The sequence below is a fragment of the Muscardinus avellanarius genome (genome assembly GCF_963383645.1).
Source record: "Muscardinus avellanarius genome assembly, chromosome: 1".
NCBI lineage: Eukaryota > Metazoa > Chordata > Mammalia > Rodentia > Gliridae > Muscardinus > Muscardinus avellanarius.
The window spans coordinates 116,934,855-116,959,034 of NC_137786.1; the positions used below are offsets into that span (position 1 = coordinate 116,934,855).

At 42.2% G+C, this 24,180-nt stretch overlaps 1 protein-coding gene across 3 annotated transcripts in view; it reads left to right on the plus strand.

Annotated features, from left to right (window-relative positions):
- The window catches only part of PRKDC (protein kinase, DNA-activated, catalytic subunit), a gene marked incomplete at both ends in the record, with an annotated part of 201,911 nt that overhangs the window by 129,300 nt on the left and 48,431 nt on the right, over window positions 1-24,180 (plus strand). For 2 of the 3 annotated variants that reach the window (XM_080713686.1, XM_080713687.1), the window contains 10 exons: window positions 3,191-3,315; window positions 3,392-3,541; window positions 5,349-5,522; window positions 6,659-6,757; window positions 7,712-7,919; window positions 10,538-10,727; window positions 14,177-14,392; window positions 15,845-15,957; window positions 18,362-18,493; window positions 20,595-20,774. In XM_080713686.1, the coding sequence (XP_080569812.1) occupies window positions 3,191-3,315; window positions 3,392-3,541; window positions 5,349-5,522; window positions 6,659-6,757; window positions 7,712-7,919; window positions 10,538-10,727; window positions 14,177-14,392; window positions 15,845-15,957; window positions 18,362-18,493; window positions 20,595-20,774 (1,587 nt within the window). Of the gene's footprint in view, window positions 1-3,190; window positions 3,316-3,391; window positions 3,542-5,348; window positions 5,523-6,658; window positions 6,758-7,711; window positions 7,920-10,537; window positions 10,728-14,176; window positions 14,396-15,844; window positions 15,958-18,361; window positions 18,494-20,594; window positions 20,775-24,180 lie in introns of all 3 variants that reach the window. The other variant, XM_080713685.1, reaches the window with a different exon arrangement.

The following is a 24,180-nucleotide window of genomic DNA, read 5'->3' on the forward strand; positions in this document are numbered from 1 at the left end:
ACTAAGAGTGTTTTGATGCTCAGTATGAAGGAAGTATTTATGACTGCATTGGCCATTGTGTTGTGACCACAGGCCAGAACTTCCTGGACAGCGTAGAAGAGAAGAAAGCTGGGTAGTCCGCTTTCATGTTGACACAACAGCACCGCAGCCACTGTCAATGAAGTGCTGTGAAGGCCTGTGTGTGGCTCAGTGGTAGAGCACTTCCATGGCCTGTTTGAGGCCCTGGCTTCCATCTTAGCACCACGGGAACAAACACACACAAAAGATGCTGTGGATGGGCGTAGAGGTGCATGCCTGTCACCCCAATGACTCAGGAGGCTGAGGTGGGATGGTTGAAAGTTCACAGCCAGCCTGGGCAACTGAGTGAGACCTTGTCTCAGAATACAATGTAGAAAGTTCTGGGGTTGTAGCTCAGTGTTAGAACACCCCTGGCGTACCCCTGCTGCAGTCTGCCCAGGGTGGCCCAGGCAGCCACTGTTTCCAGGATGTTCCTAGGCCTCTCTTTCTGTATTCTAGCAGTTCCTTTTTCTTTCCTTCACTGCCTTTCAACATTCTTTTGTTTTCTTAACTGGTCCCCTGCCTGTTTCATCCAACCTTAAAAGCCATCCTTTATGGTTATGATTCCCAAATTTGTATCTCCACTCCATTTGCTGTCCTCAAAGAAAAGACAAAATTGGAGTCCAGGCTGAGGTCCCAGTCAGGCAACCAGGAGGGCCTCAGGAGAACCAGGTATGCTACCCAAGACAGAGCTGGACCATTTCCCTGATTATGAATTTGTTTGAATTTAAAAGGAAAGTAAAGCCGAGCGTGGTGGCGCATGCTTGTAATCGCTGCATTTGGGAGGCAGAGACAGTAGGATCCCAGTTCACGGACAGCCTCAGCTATATAGTGAAGCCGTTTGCAACTCAATCAGACCCTGTTTCAAAATAAAGAATTAAAAAAAAAAATTGGTCTGGGGGTGTAGCTCAGAGATAGAACGGTCCTGGATTCAATCCCCAGTACTGCAAAAATAAGAAAAAAAGGAAAAAGAAAAGAAGTAACTCAAGGAAATAGACCCCCTTGGAAGGCTCAGACTTATAATTTGTTTTAGTGATTAAGAGCTAATTTTGTAAATTTGAAAAAATTTAAAATTCAGAATAACCTTGTTAATCACATGGTTCTAAGTTCCTAAATATTAGGTTGAAATATTTTATCTTCACCACAGATAGAACACCCTACAGCTGACCCACAGTGTTGTTTTCTCATTACTTAAACTTAGCTTAAGAATAGTAACCACTTTTGTCTTAATGTTTTTTTTTCTGAATATAAAAGCGGTATAGATTTAGTGTAGAAACCTGGAAATAAAACACGAAGGCTAGCCAGGCGTGGTGGTGCATGCTGGTAATCCCAGTATTTGGGAGGCTGAGACAGGAGCATCGTGGTTTGCAGTCACCCTTAGCTACTTCTGCAAGTTAGTGAGACCTTGTTTCAAAATAAAGAATAAAAAATAGTGCTGGGGTGTGCCTTGGAGGTAGAATGCCCCTGAGTTCCATTCCCAGTACTGCAAAACAAAACAAAACAAAACAAAACAAAACGAACATGAGTGCTGGGATTGGTGTTGCATACCTTTAATGTTTGCTTGGGAGGCTGAGACAGGAGGGTCATGGGTTTGAGGCCGGCATGTAGTGACTTAGCAAGACCCTGTTTAAATAAGAAGGCTGGGGTTGTATCTCTGAAATAGAATACCCCAGTATCAGAATGAAACCAAACAGAATAGAATAATAAAAACAAACGAAACATGAAGAAGTACATAGATAGTTCCTGTTCTCCCCACCAGGTCTTTTGCAGTACCTGCATACCCAGCGTGGTTACAGTGTGTGTGCACCTGCTTATCTTATGTTTGCTTTATATGTACTGTTCTATAACTTGCTTTTCTTATATGCTCGATTTTGACAATTTTATTATGTCATCAGAGGAAATACTTTTAATAAAAGACATAGCTTAAGCTGGGTGTGTAGTGTACTCCCAGTTCTTGGGAGGCTGAGATAAGAGGATCCCAGGTACATGGCCAGCCTCAGCAACTTGTGAGGCCCTATTTCAAAATAAAAAAATAAAGTAGGGCTGGAGATATATTTCGGAGATAGAATGCCCTGAGTTCAATCCCCAGTACTGCCAAAAAAAAAAAAAAAAAAAAAAAAGACGCTATTTATGCAAAGCAAGCAGGCCACTGTTGATTTGCACCTCTAGCCACAAGACTTATCTTATGAAATCAATAGTAAAATACTTTACTGGATTATAATCTTAATAGAGTCTCATACTAGTAAATTTGTATTGATAAGTATTTGGCTTGTGCCTCTGGAAGGCTGCTTTCTGGGCTTGAAAGGGAAAGACAGTTGTGTGGAATGTGGACACTCCTGTAACTTCACGCTACTGGCTGCTGAGTGCTCACCTGTGTGGAGTGCTTACATTGAGGACTTCTTTGTCAGGCCTAGGGAAGGGCAGGTCTCTGCCTTTGGGGAGCTGGCATTTGGAGAGGGAACAGACAATATGCAAATGACTCAACAGAAAGTAGGAATAAAACAGACAGTGCGGCACAGGCAGGGAGTCAGTGATGGGGCACATTTTGGTTCATGTGATTTTTTTTTTTTTTTCGGTACTGGAGCTGGAACCCAGGGGCATTCTTCCTCCGAGCTATACCTCCAACGCTGTGTTTTATTCTTTATTTTGAAACAGGGTCTCACTGAGTTGCAAAGGGCCTCACTAAGTAGTAGCTGAGGCTGTCTGCAAACCACGATGCTCCTGTCTCAGCCTCCCAAATGCTGGGATTACAAGCGCGCACCATCATGCCTGGCTTGATTCATGTGAATTTTTGACCAGAGACCTGAACATTTTAAACATGTCCTAAGCTGTATGTGAGACACATTACACTATAACTGATTTTGGCTAAGTGGCTCAAAAGACTTCCCGCCTTCCTTGAAGGCTCCCACTCCCGGCACAGTGGTCATGTGGTCTTGCTCGCTCCTTGTCACAGGGAAGCGCCGCTGGAGCCTCAGGTGCCTGATGCTGAACCATGGCTGTTTCCGTTACTTCACCTGTGAAGCTTGGTTGGTGTTGGTGATAACGTTGGACACCTTCTTTGTGTTTACCTAAATATCTGAGAGAAACCTTATTTTCCACTTTGGTGTATTTGAAAAGAAACTTAATTTTTCAGATACTGGCAGAGTTGGTGTGTGAACTTGTTGTAAAACAATTGAAGCAACATCAGAATACCATGCAGGACAAATTCATCGTGTGTTTGAACAAGGTGGCGAAGGGCTTTCCCCCGCTCGCCGACAGGTAGGGCTTGCTTGCTCTCTTGCTCCTAGCTGGGTGGGAGGGGCCAGCCATCCTCTAACCAGTCACCCACCCCTAGGTTCCTGAATGCTGTGTTCTTTCTACTGCCGAAATTTCATGGAGTGATGAAGACACTCTGTCTGGAGGTAGTGCTTTGTCGTGCAGAGGGAATAACAGACTTGTACTTCCAGCTGAAGAGCAAAGACTTCCTTCAAGTCATGAGACACAGGTCAGTGAACATCAGCCACACACCCTCAGGTCTGACACTGTCATAAAACAGTCCTTTGTTTAGTGCCTCTTTCAGCTCAGGAAGCACTAGTCAGTTTTTATGAAATGCACATTTGTGAAGTTCAAATCTGAAAGGAAAAATTTAAGCCAGTGTGGGTTTGAAATATGGGCCAGGCCTCTGTCCCTTTCTCCTTATACCTGGGATGGTCACATCCAGGCCACAAATCTAGGAGGTGATCCAGGATATTGTCTGGCTTTTTTCAGATTAAGTTGTGTGGATGTGAGTTCTGAGCCTGTTTTGCCAACAAGCCTTCCATTAAAATTGTTCATTTATTTTCAAAATTGCAGTATGGCATAAAAGTAACTTAATTAATCAGTTAGTTAATTTATTTATTTACTTTTGCAGTACTGGGGATGGAACCCAGGGGCATTCTACCTCTGCAGTTTACCACTAGCCCTATTTTATATTCTTTATTTTGAGGGTCTCACTAAGTAACTGAGGCTGGCCGTGAACCTGCAGTCCTCTTGTCTCAGCCTCCCAAGTACTGGGATTACAAGCGTGCACCCCCCCACCCAGCCCTGAAAGTTTATTTAAAAGAGAAATTATTCTCCATAGTCATTATTTCTCCATAGTCTTTCAGTTTTGACCTGTATACTTATTTTTACCTAGTGATCAGTTACTGACAAATGTGTGGCATGCCAATAACAAAGTTCATGTCATGTCTTCTGCTGTAAATAACGTGATATCTGTTGTTAGGTACTAAGCTGAGTGCTGTAAGGAGTAAAAGACCCAAAACAAAGAATAGGTGCTTGCCTCATTTAGGATTCAAACTACACTTAACTTTACTATCTGCTATACTTGGTAACACTTGAAACTGGCTTTTTTTTGTTTTGTTTTGTTTTGATTTTTGGGGTACTAGGGATGAAACCCAGGGGCATTCTACCTTCCAGCAACACTGAGTTGCAAAGGGCCTCACTAAGTCTTTGAACCGTGATCCTCCTGTCTCAGCCTTCCAAATGCTGGGATTACAAAGCATGCACAACCACACCCAGCTTGAAACTGTTTTTTATTTTTGATTTTTGTGGTACTGGGGGTGGAACCCAGAGGCTTTCTACTTCCGGGCTATACTCCCAGACCCATTTTATATTTTATTTGGAAACAGGGTCTCACTAAGTTGCTGAGAGCCTCACTAAGTAGCTGAGGCTGGCATCGAACCTGCGTGATCCTCCTGTCTCAGCCTCCCAAGTGCAGGGATTACAAGCGTGCGCCACCACGCCCAGCTGTTGAAACTGTTTTTTAAACTCTAAACTCCTTTATAGATTTAGCTTATTTTGTTTGCCAGGTATTGTTTCTTTTAAATAAACTTTTTACTTTTAAATAATTTGAAATAATTTTATCTTTATAGAAAAGGTAAAACATACACACAGAAATCCCACATACCCTTCACCCAATTTTCCCCATCTTACAAAACTAAGAAATTGACAATAACATACTGTTAAATGTTTGTTACTGGGGATTGAGTCCCCTGTGTGTTTTATCTCTGAGCTAAACTCAAGTACTGGGAATATGGGTGTATACTGCCATGCCTGGAAATTTGTTTATTTTTTGATAATTTAGCCCACAATAATTATTTTTAAGAATGTCATCTTATGTAGATGTAGCATTATCTAAAACTATTTTTATAGTGCTGGGAAAAATAAAACAAAATTTGAAGCCGTAGAAGAGCAGAAATACAAGGTTGTCTGTCATAGTTGAGAAGTAAAATAATAACTTAAATTCATATGTTTTTAAAATTTTCTCATCATAGAGATGATGAAAGACAAAAAGTGTGTTTGAACATAATTTATAAGATGATGGCAAATTTGAAACCAGTTCAACTCCGAGAACTTCTGAACCCTGTTGTGGAATTCATTTCTCATCCTTCTCCAACGTGCAGGGAACAAATGTATAACATTCTCATGTGGATTCATGACAATTACAGGTAAATTATGTATTGACATTTTCTTTTTTTTTTTTTTTTCAGTACTGGGAATGGAACCCAGGGCATTCTACCTCCCAGCGAAACTCCCATTTCTATTTTTTATTCTTTATTTTGAAGCAGAGTCTCATTGAGTTGTGAAGAGCCCCACTAAGTAGCTGAGGCTGGCCGTGAACTCGGATTCTCCTGGTTTTTTTTTGTTGTTGTTTTTTTTTTGTTTTTTTTTTTTTGGTGGTACTGGGGTTCCTGGAAGCTCTTCTACCTCTGGTCTACACTCCCAGACCTATTTTTACATTTTTATTTGGAAACAGGGTCTCCTAAGTCAGCGTGCACAGCTGGCTTCGAACCTGCAGGATCCTTCTATCTCTACCTCCCAAGCACGGGGATTACAAGTGTGCGCCACCACGCCCGGCTGGATTCTCCTGTTTGAGCCTCCCAAATGCTGGGATTACAAGTGTGTACCACCATGCCCGGCTTGCATTGAAATTTTATATTACTTTTTTTGTTCTTTTTGGGTGCATTCAGCAATCTAGAACATAAAGTTTATTTTAGTATATGAATTGTGTCCTTAATTACCTCATTTCACATATGTGTAGGAAATATTAAGATGGCATAACTTTCTGTTGAGTTGGAAGTACACAATGTACCCTTTTAAAACTTGCTTTTGTAGTTATCCTTTTTTTTTTTTTTTGGTTGTACTGGAGTTCCTGGAAACCCTTCTACCTCTGGCCTACACTCCCAGACCTATTATATATTTTTATTTGGAAACAGGGTCTCTTAAGCCAGCAAGGCTGGCTCTGAACCTGCGCGATCCTCCTGTCTCCGCCTCCCAAGCGTGGGGATTACAAGCCTGTGCCACGATGTCTGGCTTGTAGTTATCCTTTTACGATCTGATTGTCTCCTGAATTAAGAGAGCTTGCCAGGACACCTCCCCCTTGCGCCCCTCCAGCTGGCAGCACTGGTGGGTGGAGGAAGCACAAGCGAGGGTCGGGTCTGGGCACAGCTGGGGGCCTGCGCTGTGCTTGGGAGGCACAGGCCCAGAAGAGCCAGCCTTCTTGCTCTAATTCTAGACAGTGATTTGGGGTGAACAAAACAGTGAGAACAAGGTACTAATGTTTGTCATTTTTTTACTTTCTCAGAGATCTGGAAAGTCAGACAGATGATGACTCCCAGGAAATATTTAAGTTGGCAAAAGATGTGCTGATTCAAGGGTTGATCGACGAGAACCATGGCCTGCAGTACGTGCTCCTTGTGAAATAATTAAATCAAGACAATTAAATTTTAGGGATATTGTTTTGTGAGCTATGTTGGAGTATTTTTTTCTGTAGTTTTAGAAATGTTTGTGCAACATCAGCATTTTCTCTGCCTTCTGCATTTCATAATGTTTAGTAAATATGCATTTAAAATCTTACTATGAAAAGAGTTAAAATTCCTACTATGTTACTTTAAATTGAAACTCTTGAATTTTTTATTTTTATTTATTTATTTATTTATTTTTGTGGTACTGGGGATTGAACCAGGGTAATTCTACTTCCAGGCTACACTCCCTACCCTATTTTATTATTTTATGTGGAAACAGGGTCTCACTAAGTTGTTGAGTGCCTCACTAAGTTGCCGAGGCTGACTTTGAACCTGTGACCTTCCTGTCTCAGCCTTCCAAGTACTGGGATTACAAATGTGTGCAACCATGCCCGGTGTTTGGGTTTTTTATTTGGAAAAAGGGTCTTGCTTGTTGCTGAGGGTCAAAATAAAAAGGGTTCAATCTCTAGGACCAAAAAAAAGGAAAAAAAAAAGTTCATGTGTTAGGCCAGGCATGGTGGCGCACGCTTGTAATCCCTGCGCTTGGGAGGCTGAGACAGGAGGACCGCACAGGTTCGAAGCCAGCCTCAGGTACTTAGTGAAGCCCTGTTATTGAACTCTTTCTAGAAAATAAAGATGGGAGAAGAAGAATATCTCTCAACCCTCGCCTCTTGTTAAATGCGCTGTGTTTGAGGCACAGCCCCCTCCTTTCCTTCATTACACATTATTTTTCATGACTCAGATTATACTCTGTGAACGTTGTGGGATGTAGTTTCTTGTCCCTTAAATATTCTGTGAAGGGAGAGTTGTGCCTTCCCCACAGGACACTGTATGCAGTACTTTTTTCCTTTGCCAGTATCTAAAAATATATTTTCTCTCTGTTTGCTTTTCAGATTAATTATTCGGAACTTCTGGAGTCATGAAATGAGGCTACCTTCAAATACCTTGGACCGATTGTTGGCACTGAATTCCTTATATTCTCCTAAGATAGAGGTGCACTTTTTAAGTTTAGCAACAAATTTTCTGCTTGAAATGACCAGCATGAGCCCAGATTATCCAAATCCTATGTTTGAGCACCCTCTGTCAGAATGTGAATTTCAGGTGCGTGCTTATCTCTCTAATCATAATGAATTTTGCGCAACTTCCCACTCTTTAAGAAACATCTTCTAATGTCATTAAACTTGTGCCTCAGTTTCCTCAGGAAATTCCTGATTTCCCTTCTGAGACATTGGCATTCCCCTGGCTCCCAGAGACTACCACTCTTCCACTTCTCAGGCTCCACTTGGATCTCAACCCTTCCCACTGCTCTTCTAACCACTCCTCCCACTTCCCCTGTGACCCCTGTAACGAGAGCTACTCTAGTCAGGGCCTAGTGGTGACCTAGTGTTATGATTGTAATGGCACTGTGAGGTGGGTTCTTTTCCTCCATTCAAATAGATATGTTGAGCCGGTCATGGTGGCGCATGCTTGTAATCCTAGCATTCAAGAGGCTGAGACCGGAGGATCACAGTTCGTGGACAGCCTCAGCTACTTAGTGAGGCCATGTGCAATTTAGCAAGATCGTGTTTAAAAATAAAGAATAAAAAATAGGGCAGGGGTTGTAGCTCCTGGGTTCCATCTCCAGATCCACACACACACACACACAAAAATAGATATGTTGAATTAAGAAAATGGAAAAATTAAAAGACAGCTCAGTTGCAGCTTAAGCAGGTTTTTATTACAAAACAAAAAGTATTAAGGGAAGAAAAAAGCAGCAGGCTGCGGAAAGACACACTGCAGAGCTCAAAAATGGAACTCTGCCTCCTCTCAGACCCTGTCCCTTCAATACAGTGTTTACGCTGGGCATGGTGGTGCACTGTGGTGACCTCTCACAGGGGTCGGGACTGAGGAACGGAGAGCTAGGAAAAAAGAAAGAAAAGAAAGACACGGGGGACCTGAGGCTTGGAAGCACAACACGTATTTATTAGCACTTCTGCAGCATATTTATATCATACAGAAATACTAAGAACTCTTTAACCCACGTCAGCAATACATATCAGGCATGTGCAGCACTTAACCCACGTGAAAACATACCTGGTGCCATGAAGTCTTTTTTCTCATTGTCATGATGTCTTCTCAAAGCACAAGCAAGGGTGGAGGTCCTCCTGGGCAGAGTGACTGGCTAGAAGCTTATCAGGCAGAATATGCACAGAACTTAAGGATGTGACCAGTCGTAGACAAAGAAATAGGGAAGTGAAAGGAGACAGACACGCTAAAATTAGCTTGGGTAGCAAAGCAGAAGATGATCTCCTGAGAACAACTAGCTGTTCTTCACGCACCAGAGGGCTTAGGGAGTGACCTCAGACTCTCGTGATTGGCCTGTCAGCACTCTGTCCTCCAACAGCGCACACTTGTAATCTAGTACTTGGGAGGCTGAAACAGGAGGGTCGCAGTTCACAGACAGCCTAAGCTACTTAGTGAGGTCTTCTGCAACTTAGTGAGACCCTGTTTCTAAATAAATAATATAAAATAGGACTGGGGGTATAGCTCGTAGGTAGAATGTTCCAGGGTTCCATCCCCACTACTGCAAAGAAAAGAAAACTAAACAAAACAGTTTTTACGGGTATTCTCTTAGCAGCTTTACCTAGTAAATGGGCTAGCAACTTATTTTCCCAGGCAGGTAGTACTATCTTATCCACAGACAGTGTACTTACTGAATGTAGGTGCTGATGATCTTTTTCTGCTTCTACTGTATCAGTTGCCCACCAACCATGGGTGCTTTGAAATAACATATGGATTTTATAACAAGACTAGGTCACAGAGAATAAGGGAGACAGAGGCAGCTTCCTGTAATCTCCAAGGGCAAGGCATAGGGTTCAGGCTATCCTTAAACTTTTAAGATATGCCAGGGAGAGCTACATGTGATCTCAGGGCTTTTAATTGCTTTTATATTTTTAAGAGTCAAATTTCTTCTACATTCTTACTGTGGGTTAACATTAGCAAAGGAGAGGGGAGGGGACGTTCTGAAATGTAACAGGCCAAGCTGCAGTCTTGCCCCGCCTGAGTGATTGCATAGCACCCAGGCTCTGCCTGCCTTTTACATTTTTATTAGCAATCAGTACCATGGCAGTTTTTTAATACTGGGACACTAGTACAAGTTGAGGATCCTTTACCTAAAAGGCCTGGAACTAGGAATGCTTAGAATTGTAGATTTGGAGGAGGGGGTGGAATATTTGTATATGCATAATGAGATTTCCAAGGGGGGGCCCAGTTTAAACATAGCATCCATGAATGTTTCTCGGGCACCCTGTGCTCATTGCCTGAATGTAAACTTCCGTGGTATGTGTGGTGGGCCTGCAGTTTGACTGTGCCCCATCTTGAAGGTCAGGTTTGGAGTTTTCCCCTGTGGCATCTTGCTGTGGCTCAGAATGTTTGGGATGTAGCAGCCTGGGAGAGCCACGTCCTTGGACTCTAGGACTGTGTTACGCTGCTGTTGCCATTACTGAGTATGGTGTTGATCTGTCCTGTGGGGTTGGGGGACATTTCCTCTGCCAGTAGTGGGCAGGGTTTCTCCTTGGCAAATAATTGTTTTATTAAGACTTAAATTAGAAGTTCTTCAGTTGCTTCTCAGAGAACTGTGACAGTGCGTGTCTACTGGTGGTACCATTGGGTTTCCAATGAAGACATTCCAACATGGCTGCAGAAGGATCTTCATTTACTTTGGAATTCTTTTCCTGCAGGAATATACCATAAACCCAGACTGGCGCTTCCGAAGTACTGTTCTCACTCCAATGTTTATTGAGACCCAGGCTTCCCCTAGCACTATGCAAAACCCAACCCAGGAAGGCTCCCTTGCAGCCCGAGGACCCAAGGCTGGACATGTCCGGGCCACTCAGCAGCAGTATGAGTTCACCCCCACACAGACTGCAGGTAATGCCCCTGGACATACTGCCCTGCAGAAGCAGTACATTTTAGGAACGCTGACCTAAAGTGAGATAAGTGAACATCTAAGAACCATCTAAGAACCATCAGGAAGATTGATCAAATTAAAGGAAAAAAGAACGGCAGTCTCAGCAGCCAGACACTCAGAGACAGCAAGCAGAGGGTTGCTGCCTATGTCTGTGGAGACTGAGGTAGGAGCTGCAGTTCACTGGGTACAGAGCTTCAGGTTTTTAGAAGAAAAAGGGTCTAAAGCTGGGCATGGTAGTGCATGCCTGTAGTCCCAGTACTTGGGAGATAGGGAGAGGAAAATCACAAGTTCAAGACCAGCTTCAGCAACCTTGTGATGTCTTTTGCAACTTAGTGAAACTCTGTTTCCAAATAAAAAATAAAATAGGGGCTGGTGCTGTAACTTGGAGAGAGAATGCCTCTGGGTTCAATCTTTATCACAACAGCAACAAAAAAAAAAAAAAAAAAAAAAAAAAGAAGAAGAAGAAAAAGGATCAGGAGATGGAAGGTGGAGGTATGAATGGACATAATGCATCTGAACCTATATGCTTAAAAATGGTTGAATTTGCCGGGTGTGCTGGTGCATGCTTATAATCCCCACGCTTGGGAGGCGGAGACAGGAGGATTGCGCAGGTTCGAAGCCAGCTGTGCTGGCTTAAGAGACCCTGTTTCCAAAAATAAAAAAGCATAAAATTGGTCTGGTAGTGTAGCTTAGAGGTAGAAAGGTTTCCAGGAACCCCAGTACCACCAAAAAAACAAAAGGTTGAATTTGTAATTCTTATGTATTTTTTACCACAATTTTAGAAAACTGTTATTTTTTGTAGTACTGGGAATTGGATCAAGCATCATTCTACCTCTGAGTCAAACCCCAGACCTATTTTTTATTTTATTCTTTATTCTTTTTTAATTAATTAATTAATTGTGGTACTGGGTTTCCTGGAAGCCCGTCTACCTCTGGGCTACACTCCCAGACCTTTTTTTTTTTTAATATTTTTATTTGGAAACAGGGTCTCTTAAGCCGGCGAGGCTGGCTTTGAACCTGCGCGATCCTCCTGTCTCTGCCTCCCAAGTGTGGGGATTACAAGCGTGCACCACCACGCCCAACTATTCTTTTTCATTTTAAAACAGGGTCTTTTTTTTTTTTAAGCATTATTATTTATTTATTTATTTATTTATTTTTTATTGGTGCACTGTATTCATACATCATAGTGGGATACAAACTCTTGTAGACATACATGCACACATCGCCCAGTCAGCCCCCACCCGATCCCCACCCCATTCTCTCCCCATCCCTCCCTCCCATGCTTGGCTTAGTGGTTGACATCTAGTATTATAGCAATTTATCAAAAATTAAAAATGATAATCTCACATAACAGCTTCATTTTCTGATACCAAGCTTTTGATGACTTAAAGATAACATTTCAATCCCAGCATTCGGGAGGCTGAGGCCTGGAGGATCGCGGTTCGCGGACAGCCTCAGCTACTTAGTGAGGCCCTCTGCAACTCAGTGAGACCTGGTTTCAAAATAAAGAATAAAAAATAGGGCAGGGGGTGTAGCCCGGAGGTCAAATGCCCCTGGGTTCCATCCCCAGACCCACACACACACACACAAAAAAAAAAAAAAAAAAAAAAAAAAGATAACATTTCAATATTTCTTTTTACTTTCTTTCTTACCAGAGAATATTTTTTTTCTATTTTTTTTAGGTGAAACTATCATATATTTATATATTTATTTTTCAGAAAAAAACTCTATCCTAATATGGAATATGGACTCTAGATACCCAAAACGATCTTGAAAAAGAACAAAGCTAGAAGATAGAGTCGATAGAGGCTGCTTTACACTGTGGGGGGTGCCAGGTTGCACGTTCTCCTATGGTGTGATATCTCTGCCACCGCCACTCCCCCACTGGGTCAAGTCCCAGGGAGTACAGTACTGGGATTTCTCCTCTGGGGCCCGCAATTTGACTCACTGTTCTTGAGTACGCAGATGTAGCTGTACTGGATTTGGTGAATTCTCTGCTGCTGCCGCCGGTGGCAATATGGCGCCTCTGCCACGCCCTCGGCTGTGAGGCTGGCGTATTTCTTCTTGGTTTTGATTTCCACTCTGAATCCCTGCGGCGTGTGCTGAGCTCAGCCACTGGGAGCTTTAGATTTTACCTGCGGCGAGAAATCCCGCCTGGCTGTTCCGCAGCGGCTCACCTTGGCTTGCTGTAGCCCTCTGGTGAATTTACCGCTGCCGCCGGCAGTATGGCGCTGCTGCCGTGTCCTCGGGCATGAGGCCAGTTATCTCCTCTGTGGCTCTGAGCTCTGTTCTCAGTCTGCTTTCTCTCTGGAGCCTGGTGATTTTTTTGTTTCTCTGGTGATGGTGTTTTCTGGCTATGAAAGGCGCTGATTTTGTGGTAATGGATATTGGTTGTTAGCGGTGCTCTTAAGCCCCGCTTTACTTGGTCGCCATCTTCCCGGAAGTGCTAAAACAGGGTCTTGCTGAATGGCAAGTGATCTCACTAAGTAGCACACTGTGATCCACCTGTCTCAGCCTCCTGAATGCTGGATTACACGTGTGTACCACCACGCTCTGCTTCATATTTATTTTTAGTTTGAAAAAGATCTTGTTAAGTTACAGAGGTTCTTGCTAAATTCCTGAGACTGGCCTCAAACTTGGAGTCCTCCAGTCTTGGAATTACAGGTGTGTACAACTGTTCTTAGTTAGGAAAGAATTATTTCTGCCTGGAGAAAGCAAGGATAGTTTCAGTATCTGTTGGTTTGGTTTTGTCCAGAAAACTCAATTTAGTGCATCAGATTTGAAGCATCCTTTCTCAAAGCAGAGTTAAACCAAATTCATTTAGTGTATGTATGTATGTATGTATAAGATTTTTTTTTAAATTGAGGTACTAGGGATGGAACCCAGGGACATTTTACTTTCAAGATACATCCCCAGCCCTATTTTTTAATATTTATTTTGAAAGAGGGTCTCACTGAGTTTCAGAGGGCCTCACTAAGTAGTAGCTGAGGCTGCCCACAAACCGCAATTCTGTCTTAGCCTTCCAAATGCTGGGATTACAAGCGTAGTATATGTATAATTTATTAAACTGTTCTTTCTCAAATACTTTAGTTGTTTCCTTTGACCAGCAAAGCATAAATCGTAGAGTAAAATATCTTTATCATTTTATATACCACTTCGGTGTTTTTCCTTTATAGTTTTTTTTTTTTTTTTTACATGTTTCTTGAAGTAGAGCTTATTTGAGTAATTATAGTGAAAATTCTCTAACACTAATGTTAGGAATGATGAACTCTTAGTATCTTATAGTAGAGCACTATGATGCTTACCGCAGCCATCGAGAGCAGGCAACATATTTCTTACTTTACACAAGTACCCTGGGCAGACTGCTGTGTGCTTAGTGTCCCTGTTGCTCTGGCCTTATGTGTTGCAGATGGAAGAAGTTCATTTAATTGGTTGACCGGGAGCAGTATTGACCCATTGGCAGATCACACCTCCTCCTCCTCGTCTGAATCATTATCTTCCTCCCTGCTGTTTGCCCACAAATGGAATGAGAAGTCACAGAGAACACCCTGGAAGCCAGTGGGACCTGATTTTGGAGAAAGAAAGCTGGGCCTTCCTGGGGACGAGGTGGATAACAAAGTAAAAGGTGGTAAGTAAGGTTGTGGATGCATGGTTAAGACAGTTTACCTTCTAGCCGGGTGCAGTGGCACACACATCTGTAATACTAGTACTTTGGAGGCTGAGCCAGGAGGATCACAGGTTCAAGGACAGCTTCAGCAAGTAGACTCTGAGTAACTTAATGAAACCCTATTTCAAAATAAAAAATAGAGCTGGGCATGGTGGTGCATGCTTGTAATCCCAGTACTTGGGAGGCTGAGACCAGAGTATCGCAGGTTCGCGGCCAGCCTCAGCTACTTAGTGAGGCCCTCAGCAACTCAGTGAGATCCTGTTTCAAAATAAAGAATAAAAAATAGGGAAGGGGGTGTAGCTCAACCTTGTCTCCCACACTTTTGTGTTATCATGTCATACTTTTTTAATTTCTATGAATTGTCTTTCTTTGAGCATTTCTTCATCCCTTGATTTATAGCTGCAGTATCTAGTATGTTTCGTTTTTCTTCTTTTTCTTCTGGTACTGGGGAATGAACCCAGGGGCATTCTATCCCCAAGATATACCCCCAGCCCTTTTTTTTTTTAAATTTAGAGTCAGAGTTTCACTAAGTTACTACGTAGTGATCTGGAACATGCCATCCTTCTATCTCAGCCTCCCAAGTACTGTTATTACAGGTGTGCATCGCCACATCCAGCTCTATTCTTAGTTTTCTTACAAATGAGAATTATTTGAATTTTTATCTTTATACAGTCTGCTTTAACAGCTGCCCTTTCCTGTCAGTTCCTTGGGCTTCTGTCTTTCCTATTTGAAACTTCCCACAGTGTCTGATGATTTGGGGTTGGACATGTGTTTCTAGGTTTTACATTGTGCAGGTGCTTGGAGTGCTGCACACTGGGTGGACAGGCTGAGGGGATACTGGCAGTGGTGGGGGAGAGGAGTGGGTAGACCATGGCCTCTGAAACCCTCATGTACCACCAGCTCTCCTGTGCTAGCTGATTCCTGAAGCAAAATTCCCACCATCCCACCTGCCCCCATAGGCCTCCTGGTAGCCTGTTGGGGCCACATGGGAGGGATGCTGCAGACTTTAGAAGCCCTGCTGGGGGCTGCAGGACTGGGCTGCCCTTTCCCACCTCTGCCCTGGGTCAACTCTTGGGTCCCACAGTGCACATGGGACTATACTCGAAGTAGGCCTCCTGCTACAGCCTTAACCAGCCTCTCCACTCTCCTCCTGTGTTTCTTTCTCTCCACTACTCAGCTAGGAGGCACCAAGGTATTTACAGCTCTCCTATACTGTAGCTTCCAGAATTGCCCAGCTGTTTCCCCCTGCTGCTTTGTGTAGGCTTATATCTTATATCTTTAAGAAATCACTAACTAAACATGGAAAGGTGGAAAAGCACACACTTTTGTTCTAGGAGTCCCGGAAGGAGTCGAAGTCAAATCCACATGTTGAATTAGCCATTAGTAACCAAACCTGTTTAATGTCCTCAGGCACAGATAGCCGAACAGAAATACTACGATTACGTAGACGATTTTTAAAGGATCAAGAAAAACTCAGTTTGATTTATGCCAGAAAAGGCCTTGCTGAACAAAAACGAGAGAAGGTTTGTATCTTTTTCATAAATTTGATTGGTCCAATATACACATTTTCTATCACAGGATGTATGTTTTGTCACAAATAAGTTTTCTGTCAGATATTGGCTCAGCTGTGAGTGTTGAGCTGTCTGAGGCTCCTCTGTGTGTGGGTGGGAAGTTGTTCGTGATGCCTGGCAGGTACCATGTCCTCTTGAGTCTGTGGTTGGCTTGGTTATGGTCTCCAGGACCTGGCTTGGCCTCTTTCTGCTGCTCCGTGTAGCTCAGCTTTGCCCTTCTCTCTGGACAAGTCAGCTTTCCCTATGGGTGGAAGCAGGACCACCAGTCATTCCTGGAAGGATTGCCCCCAACTCTGCCCCAAGGCCAGAGCCTGGGGTGAGGGGAGCATCACACCCACATTGGGTTGGAGCCCACAGCTTTGGTCAGACTGCAAGGCCACCACACCTGGAAGGAGCATGGCCCCAAGGAAAGGGTGGGCAGTGCTGCCGGGAAGTCCCAAACCTTCTGTTAGAAGCCATGATTGGACACATTAGCATGACATGAATTCATAGTTACACATTTCTCCAAATACAGAAATAATGAAAGGATTTTTTTTTTTAGCTATAGCTTCAATTTTGTTCATGTAATTATGGTGAAATTTCTAAGAAAGCTGGTATAGATTGTAAATTAAAACTGCTGCCACTTCTTTAATCCATTATAATTTCTCCACCGTTTAAATAACTTCCAAGCCTGAGAGAGAAGTGGCTGAGTGTTCCTTCTGAATCTTTTGTGAGGAGACAATGTACTTTTCATCTTCCTCTTGGTTCTTCACTGCAATTATTTCTGAACAGTAATGTCCAAAATCAGGGGTGTTAGGACCCCCTGTCACTTCCTCAGAGAAAAGGCAACCTTTGGTCAGTAAAAGGCAGGATTGCTGGATATAAGTGGCAGGAAGATTGTTTTGAGCTCAATCCAAGAAGAGCTCTGTGGTTAGAGGGGCCTGCTGTGTGTCCACATCTGTCCTCCAGCAGGCAGGAAGTTGTGCGCCAGCCTCTAGGAACATAGACACGTGGCCTACAGAGGCTAGGCCTGGGCAAACACGTGTTCATGGAGTGAATCCGTCAGGCATTTTACTCAGAACTAGGTATAGCAGTATAGAGTTAAGGGATGTCCCAGAGCAGTTCATGACAGACAGATGCATTGAGATTAAAACACCTACCTGCATTATCAGAAGTAAACTGAGCCAGGAGCATATTGGAGAAAGACCTTTGTTAAGAGACATGAGTGGAGCTGGGTATAGAGGCATTCACCTTTAATCCCAGTACTTGGGAGGCTGAGACCAAAGGATTGTAAGTCTGACACCAGCCTCAGCAACTTAGTGATGCCCTCTGCAACTTAGATGCTATTTCAAAAATAAAGATTTAAAAATGGGGCTGGGGGTGTAGCTCAAAGGTAGAATGCCCCTAGGTTCAATCTCCTCTACTGCCAAAAAAAAAAAAAAAAAAAAAATAACTTCTTTTTTTTTTTTAAGGGCAGGAGTGTAGCATGTAGCTCAGGGATAGAATGCCCTAGGATATCCTGGGGAGGGATCAGCAGGTACTTGAGGCCTGCCTGGTGGGGCATTTGTGGGACCAAGGAACGCCAGTGTGGTGAGGCATTGCTCTGGGTCCCGCAGCCAAGGCTTGCACTCATACTTAGGGGAATTAAGAGTAATTGTAATAATCTAATACATGTTTTTAAATAAAATTTTCTGATTTTGTGGATATTCACATCTTAATGAATATTTATTTATTTATTTATTTTTGAGGGTCTGGGGATAGAACCCAGGGGCATTTGACCTCCGAGCTATACCCCCTGCCCTATTTTTTATTCTTTATTTTGAAACAGGATCGAACTAAGTTGCAGAGCGCCTCACTAAATAGCTAAGGCTGGTCGCAAACTGCGATCCTCTGGTCACAGCCTTCCAAATGCTGGGATTACAAGTGTGCGCCACCACGCCCAGCCTTAATGAATATTTAGATAACCCTATCACTGATCAAATGTCAGAGCAGTTTTATTGTCAATTTATCATTTACTATAGACTGGTCAGGCATAGTGACTATACCAGCATGAATAAAAATTATCATATCTTACCTTTACATTAATTAAGTTATATGTAAGCCTGATTTTTTTTTCTTTCTTTTTTAAAATTTGTGTGTGTGGGGGGTGTTACTGGGGATGGAACCCAGAGTCATTCTATTTGTGAGTTACAACCCAACCCTATTTTATTTTTATTTTGAAATAGGGTCTTTCTAAAATGCTGGAGTTGGCTTCAAACCTGCAATCCACCTTTCTCAGCCTCCCAAATCCTGAGATGACAGGTGTGGGCCATGGTACTCGGCTTCTTATTTTCTGAGATAAGAGTTCTCATGTTTCTTCTTTGGTCTGTTGTTACAGGAGATCAAGAATGAGCTGAAAGCAAAGCAGGAAGCCAGGGTCATTCTGTATAGAAGCTACCGCCATGGAGACCTTCCTGACATTCAGATCCCACACAGCAGCCTCATCACCCCACTGCAGGCAGTGGCCCAGGTCCGCCCTGACTGCTGCGCTTCTGTCACCCCTTGACAGCTCCAGGGCTCTGTCTGTAAGGAGGAATGGCTGAGGCTGTACTGTTATAAGCGAGGTGTTGACTTGTCCTTGGCCGTGGACTCGTTCTCTTACAGGCCATTCTGAGTTCCGGCTCTGCTGTCTCCTTGCTCCACAGCCTCTTCTCATATGAGGAGACTGACCCAGGGTTATCTAGATGTGGGCCCTAAAATGATGTTCATGTCAGCTCATTTAATCTCTTAGCAACATGGTCTCCATCTGTAAAGTCAGATCTGTTTTCTTATCCAGTAACTTTAGAATGAAATATTGCCCAAAAAAATTGTGGTAAAATTGAAAGTGCTAAGCCACTTAAGTGATTGCTTATTACAAGATGTTTCCCTGCTTCCCCACTTCTGTAGGGGAGCATTGAACCCAGGTGCATTCTACCTCTGAGCTAGACCATCAACTTTTTTTTTTTTATTATTTTATTTTGTATCAGGGTCTCACTAAGTTGCTATGGCTGTGCTTGAATCTACAATCATCTCATTTTATCCTCTCAAAGTACTGCAATTACAGGCATGTACCACCACACCCAGTTACAGAGTGCTTTTTGTATATATGTGTGTGGTAAAAGAGAATTCTACCTCTTAGCTGCACCCCAGGCCTTTTTTTTTTTTTTAAAGCAGGGTCTAAGTTGTTCAGGCTGGCCTGGAACCTATGATCCTTCTGTCTCAGCCTTTCAAGTACTAGGATTACAGGTGTATACCACTGCGCCTGCCACAAAATGCTTTTTTAGGGGGTTCAGGGAAATAAGTTTGTCAGTTAGGTCATTATTCTCTCATGACTCACTTAATAATAGAGGACTAGAAATATTTTTCTAAGCCATTAAAGCACAAAGTAAAACACTGAGAGGAAATTATGTTTTCTAGGTGTGTTCTTATCCCCTAAAGGCCTGAATTCTTGACTTAAACAAAAAGATTCTTTGACTTTTATTGAAATAATGTAAAAATCAAAGTGTGTTACAAAAGCTGGGCATAGTGCCACATGCCCATAATTCCCATACTTTGGAGCCTGAGACAGGAGGCTCTCAGGCACAAAGCTATCCTCAGAAATGTAGTGAGGCCCACAGCAACTTGGTAAGACCCTGTATAAAAATTTAAAAAAATAGGGCTGGGGTTGTACCTCAGAGGAACAATGCCCCTGGGTTCAACCTGCAACTGATGTTGCTGGTATGACTAAAGGATGGTGTTCCCGTGTTCTTGGAGTGTATGAGTGTTGGAGCCATAAATGATCAGGCTGCCCACTGTTAAATAGCACTAAAACACAAAAACAGCTGTAATAGTATTAATGGTTAAAAGATCATGACTACAGAAATTAAACCTGTCATTTTATTTAAGCTTATCCCTTAATTACTTTAAACTTTGCTATGGTACTATTGCAAGGACAATACCTAAAGATTAAATCTAATATCTCTGAGGTTTCATCAAGTACTACACCTTGTACTTGACGTGAACTATTTTGGCTACTATCCACGTCCTGCACTCTGAGGCTTTTTCTTTAAGCTTGTTTAGTTTAGAGCTGAGGTATTGAGGCTCCAGACTCAATTGAGGAGATTAGCTGTGTGGTTACAGATTGGCTAAGTCAGTTTTTATATTCATCTCTAGCTGGGCGTGGTGGTGCATGCTTGTAATCCTAGTACTTGGGAGGCTGAGACAGGAGAATCACAGGTTCATGGCCAGCCTCAGTTATTTAGTGACACATTCCACTTCTTTGTGAGACCCTGTTTTAAAATAAAGAATAAAAAATAGGACAGGGCTGTAGCTTGGATGTAGAATGCCTCTGGGTTCCATCCCTGATAGCGTGAATAAAGAAAAAATCATCTCTCCGTCAGAGGTCCCTGCTCTCATTACATATTTTAAGTATATATATTAGGTTCAACTTCAAACCACTCCCCTTATGCAGTACTTTCTAAATAGAAATAATTTAGATGTATACTGGGTGCTTTTGCAACAGTTTTCATTTGCTATCAAAGCTCTCATTGTACCTTTGAGTTACAACATTTTACTTCAGATCCTGATTTGTCTTTATTTTGAAATTTTTTAAGAGAGACCCCATAATTGCAAAACAGCTCTTTAGCAGCTTGTTCTCTGGGATTCTGAAAGAGATGGATAAGTCTAAGACGATGTCTGAAAAAAACAACATCACTAAGAAGCTGCTCCAAGACTTCAACCGTTTTCTTAACACCACATTTTTCTTCTTTCCACCATTCATCTCTTGCATCCAGGTAAGCATATATATGCACACGTTCTTCATTAGACAATAATTCTGCCTTGACTCACATAGCTGATAGGTCCGGCCTTTGTCTCTAGGGTGAAACCCTTGATAGAAGCAATGTAGTTAACAGGGTGAAGGTCTTGTTTCAGTTACCTCTTCTCAAATGGACATCTATAATTTGTCTTTTTCCTTTTTCTTAAAAAATAATCACTCTCATAGCACATGCTTGTTAATTCTAGTACTTGGAAAGCTAACAGGAAGATCACAGGTTCACGGCCTCAGCAATTTGGTAACTTAATGAGTTATTTGAAACTCCTGTTTCAAAATAAAACATAGAATATAGGGCTGGGTGTACAGTTCAGAGGTAGAATGCACCTGAGTTTAGTCCCCAGTGACATACGCAAACACACACACCCTTGTACATGACAGAATAATCTGAAATTAATCCCACCACATGTTTGAGAAGGGAGGAGGGAGAAATACCAAATGATCTGTGCATGTATAAATGTGTCATTTCTCTTTTATGGTACTGGGGATTTAACTCAATGACATTCTACTCCAGGATATACTTCTAGTCCTACTTTATTATTCTGAAACAGGGTCTCACGAAGTTTTTGAGGCTGGCCTCAAACCCATGATCCTCCTGTCTTGACTTCCCAAGGACTGAGGTTATAGGTGTGTACTATTGTGCCTGGCTGGAAAGTAGATTATTTTAAACAAGTTTCTGCAACCTTACTTTTTTTTGACTTTGTTATCCATCCTCACTTATTTAGTAGAGCCTGTTTCAAAATAAAAATAATGCTGGGCATGGTAGCATATGCCTGTATTCCCAATACTTGGGAGGCCGAGACAGAAGGATTACAAGTTCAAGACAGCCTTGGCAACTTAGATACTATTTAATATATATATATATATATATATATATATATATATATGTATATGTATGTACACACACACACACACACACACACACACAATTAGGCTTGGAGTGTAGCTCAAAAGTAGAATAACTCTGGGTTCAATCCCCAATATCATAAATAAATAACATAATTGAATCTTACTATAATGTGTAATTGCATTGTTTATCACATCTATAAAAATATGTATAAAAGAGTAATTTGTAATCAAACTTGTTATAAAACTTTTATTTTATTGCAGTATTGGTAATAGAATCCAGGGGCATTCTACCTCTGAGCTACACCCAGCCCTATTTTTTTGTTTGTTTGTTTATTTTGAAACAGGGTCTCACTGAGTTGCAAAGGGCCTCACTATGTAGCTGAGGCTGTGGAGTAGCTGAGTAGCTCGAACTATGATCTTCCTATCTCAGCCTCCCAAATGCTGGGATTGCAAGCATGTGGCACTACTCCCAGCCAAAGTTTCTGGGCCCTTTGTGTTTTGATCAAACTCTATTTTGTGTAATTATTTTTCTTTATGTAGTATTTCTCTAACGTTTTCCTTCATCCTGAGGGAGGTGTCTATTGAGCGCCTGTGTGCTTTGTTCTAAGTGGTTGAGCCACAGCTATGAGGAAGGCGAATCTTGCCTTCCCAGAACTTGCATTCTCCGTGAATGATGGCCGTCTACACACAAAGCAGAATGGAAATGTTAGCATTGTTGTGTCATAGTACCTGAGTACTACAAGTGTCAAAGTAACCAAGTCGTAGTAAGTAAGGGTAGTAACCAAGTCGTAGATGGCCTCTTGATCAGGACAGGTGTACATGTCCTGAGAGGCTCTGATGCCATGCTCATACAAGTCCTTTCTAAAGCAGCTGTTTGAACAGGGTATTTAATGTGAGTGTAGTTTCAGTTACTACTTGAACAGACATAGCAGATTATCTTCTCCTGTGAGAAATGTTTTCTGTGCCATTTCAAACATGAATCATTAAAAAGTTCCTTGGAAAATCTCTTGATTCATTTTAGTATTTTTGTACCTAGTAACTTTCTTGATGTAATTACTAAATTATTTAATGTTGTTTATCAGTAGGATTGGTTTATTAACTAAGCAGGTGGTAATTCCCTGAGATACAGTACTCAGTTTACCTGTTTTATTCTATTTTGATGTGCCATGAAGCTACAACTGTAATTTTTTGTTTTTTTGGTTTTTTGGTGGTACTGGGGGTGGAACCCATGGGCTTTCTACCTCCGGGCTCTACTCCCAGACCTATTTTTATATTTTATTTGGAAACAGGGTCTCACTAAGTTGCTAAGAGCCTCACTAAGTAGCTGAGGCTGGCTTTGAACCTGTGTGATCCTCCTGTCTCAGCCTCCCAAGGATGGGGATTACAAGCGTGCGCTACCATGCCCGGGTCAAATATAATTTCTTTATATAATTAGCTCTATTTCTGTTGGTTTACAATTTACAAGTGGAATTCCTTTGCTGTTTTTTTCTCTTGTCCATATTATAGGTAAGAATGTTTCAGTAGGTTGTAGGGAGTCAGCCAGTGTTTCAGAATAAATTTTCTTAACATTGTATTCTGAAGTGATATGAAAGCTTTAATTCCTGCTTTGACCCAGTATTTACTACCATGCTAGCCTTTCCTAGCAAGCTGTTGCTGTTTAGGACACTCACTGCCCACCATTGCATAATAACTTCTGGGGCCTTCTGTTGGCAGGTCAGCTGAGGGGCAAGCCTCACAAGTGCAGATCAATGCTGCAGTTCATAGAGTTTGCTCTGAGGACCTGCTTTTCGGGGCTCACATCTGAGTCAGTGGCTTCTCTCTTCCCAGGTCATCATAGTATTTTTGGCTCAGTATTTCCATGGGTTCTCATTCTAGCAATAACTAAACTAAAACTTGATATATGTAAGTTTGCCAGGTAGCACACGCCTGTAATTCCAGTTCTTAGGAGGCTGAGACAGGAAGATCTCAGATTCAGGCCAGCCTCAATAGTTCAGTGAGATCTTCAGCAACGTAGTGACACCCTGTTTCAAAATTTAAAAAAAGCTGGGAGTGTAGCCCAGAAGTGGAGTGTGTCAAGTTCAATCCCTAAGACCACAAACAAAAAATAAAAATTAATAGTATTGAATATTAGCTCCTGGATAGAAAAAGGTTGTAGTCAGAATAACAGTCACCACTTTTTTTTTTTTTTTTTTTTTTTTTTTTTTTGCGGTACTGGGGTTCCTGGAAACCCTTCTACCTCCAGGCTACACTTCCAGACCTATTTTTTTTTTTTTTTATTTTTGTATTTGGAAATAGGGTTTCTTAAGCCAGCGAGGCTGACTCCGAACCAGTGCGATCCTCCTGTCTCTGCCTCCCAAGCATGGGGATTATAAGCGTGCGCCACCTAGTCACCACTTTTTGATGATTAGATATGAAATCTTTGTGTTTCAGCTGTTTTTCTTAGTAAATCGTGCTAAATATTTTTAGAAATTGCAGTTTTGTTTGTATGTGGGGGGGTATATTTATCTATTTGTGTGGTG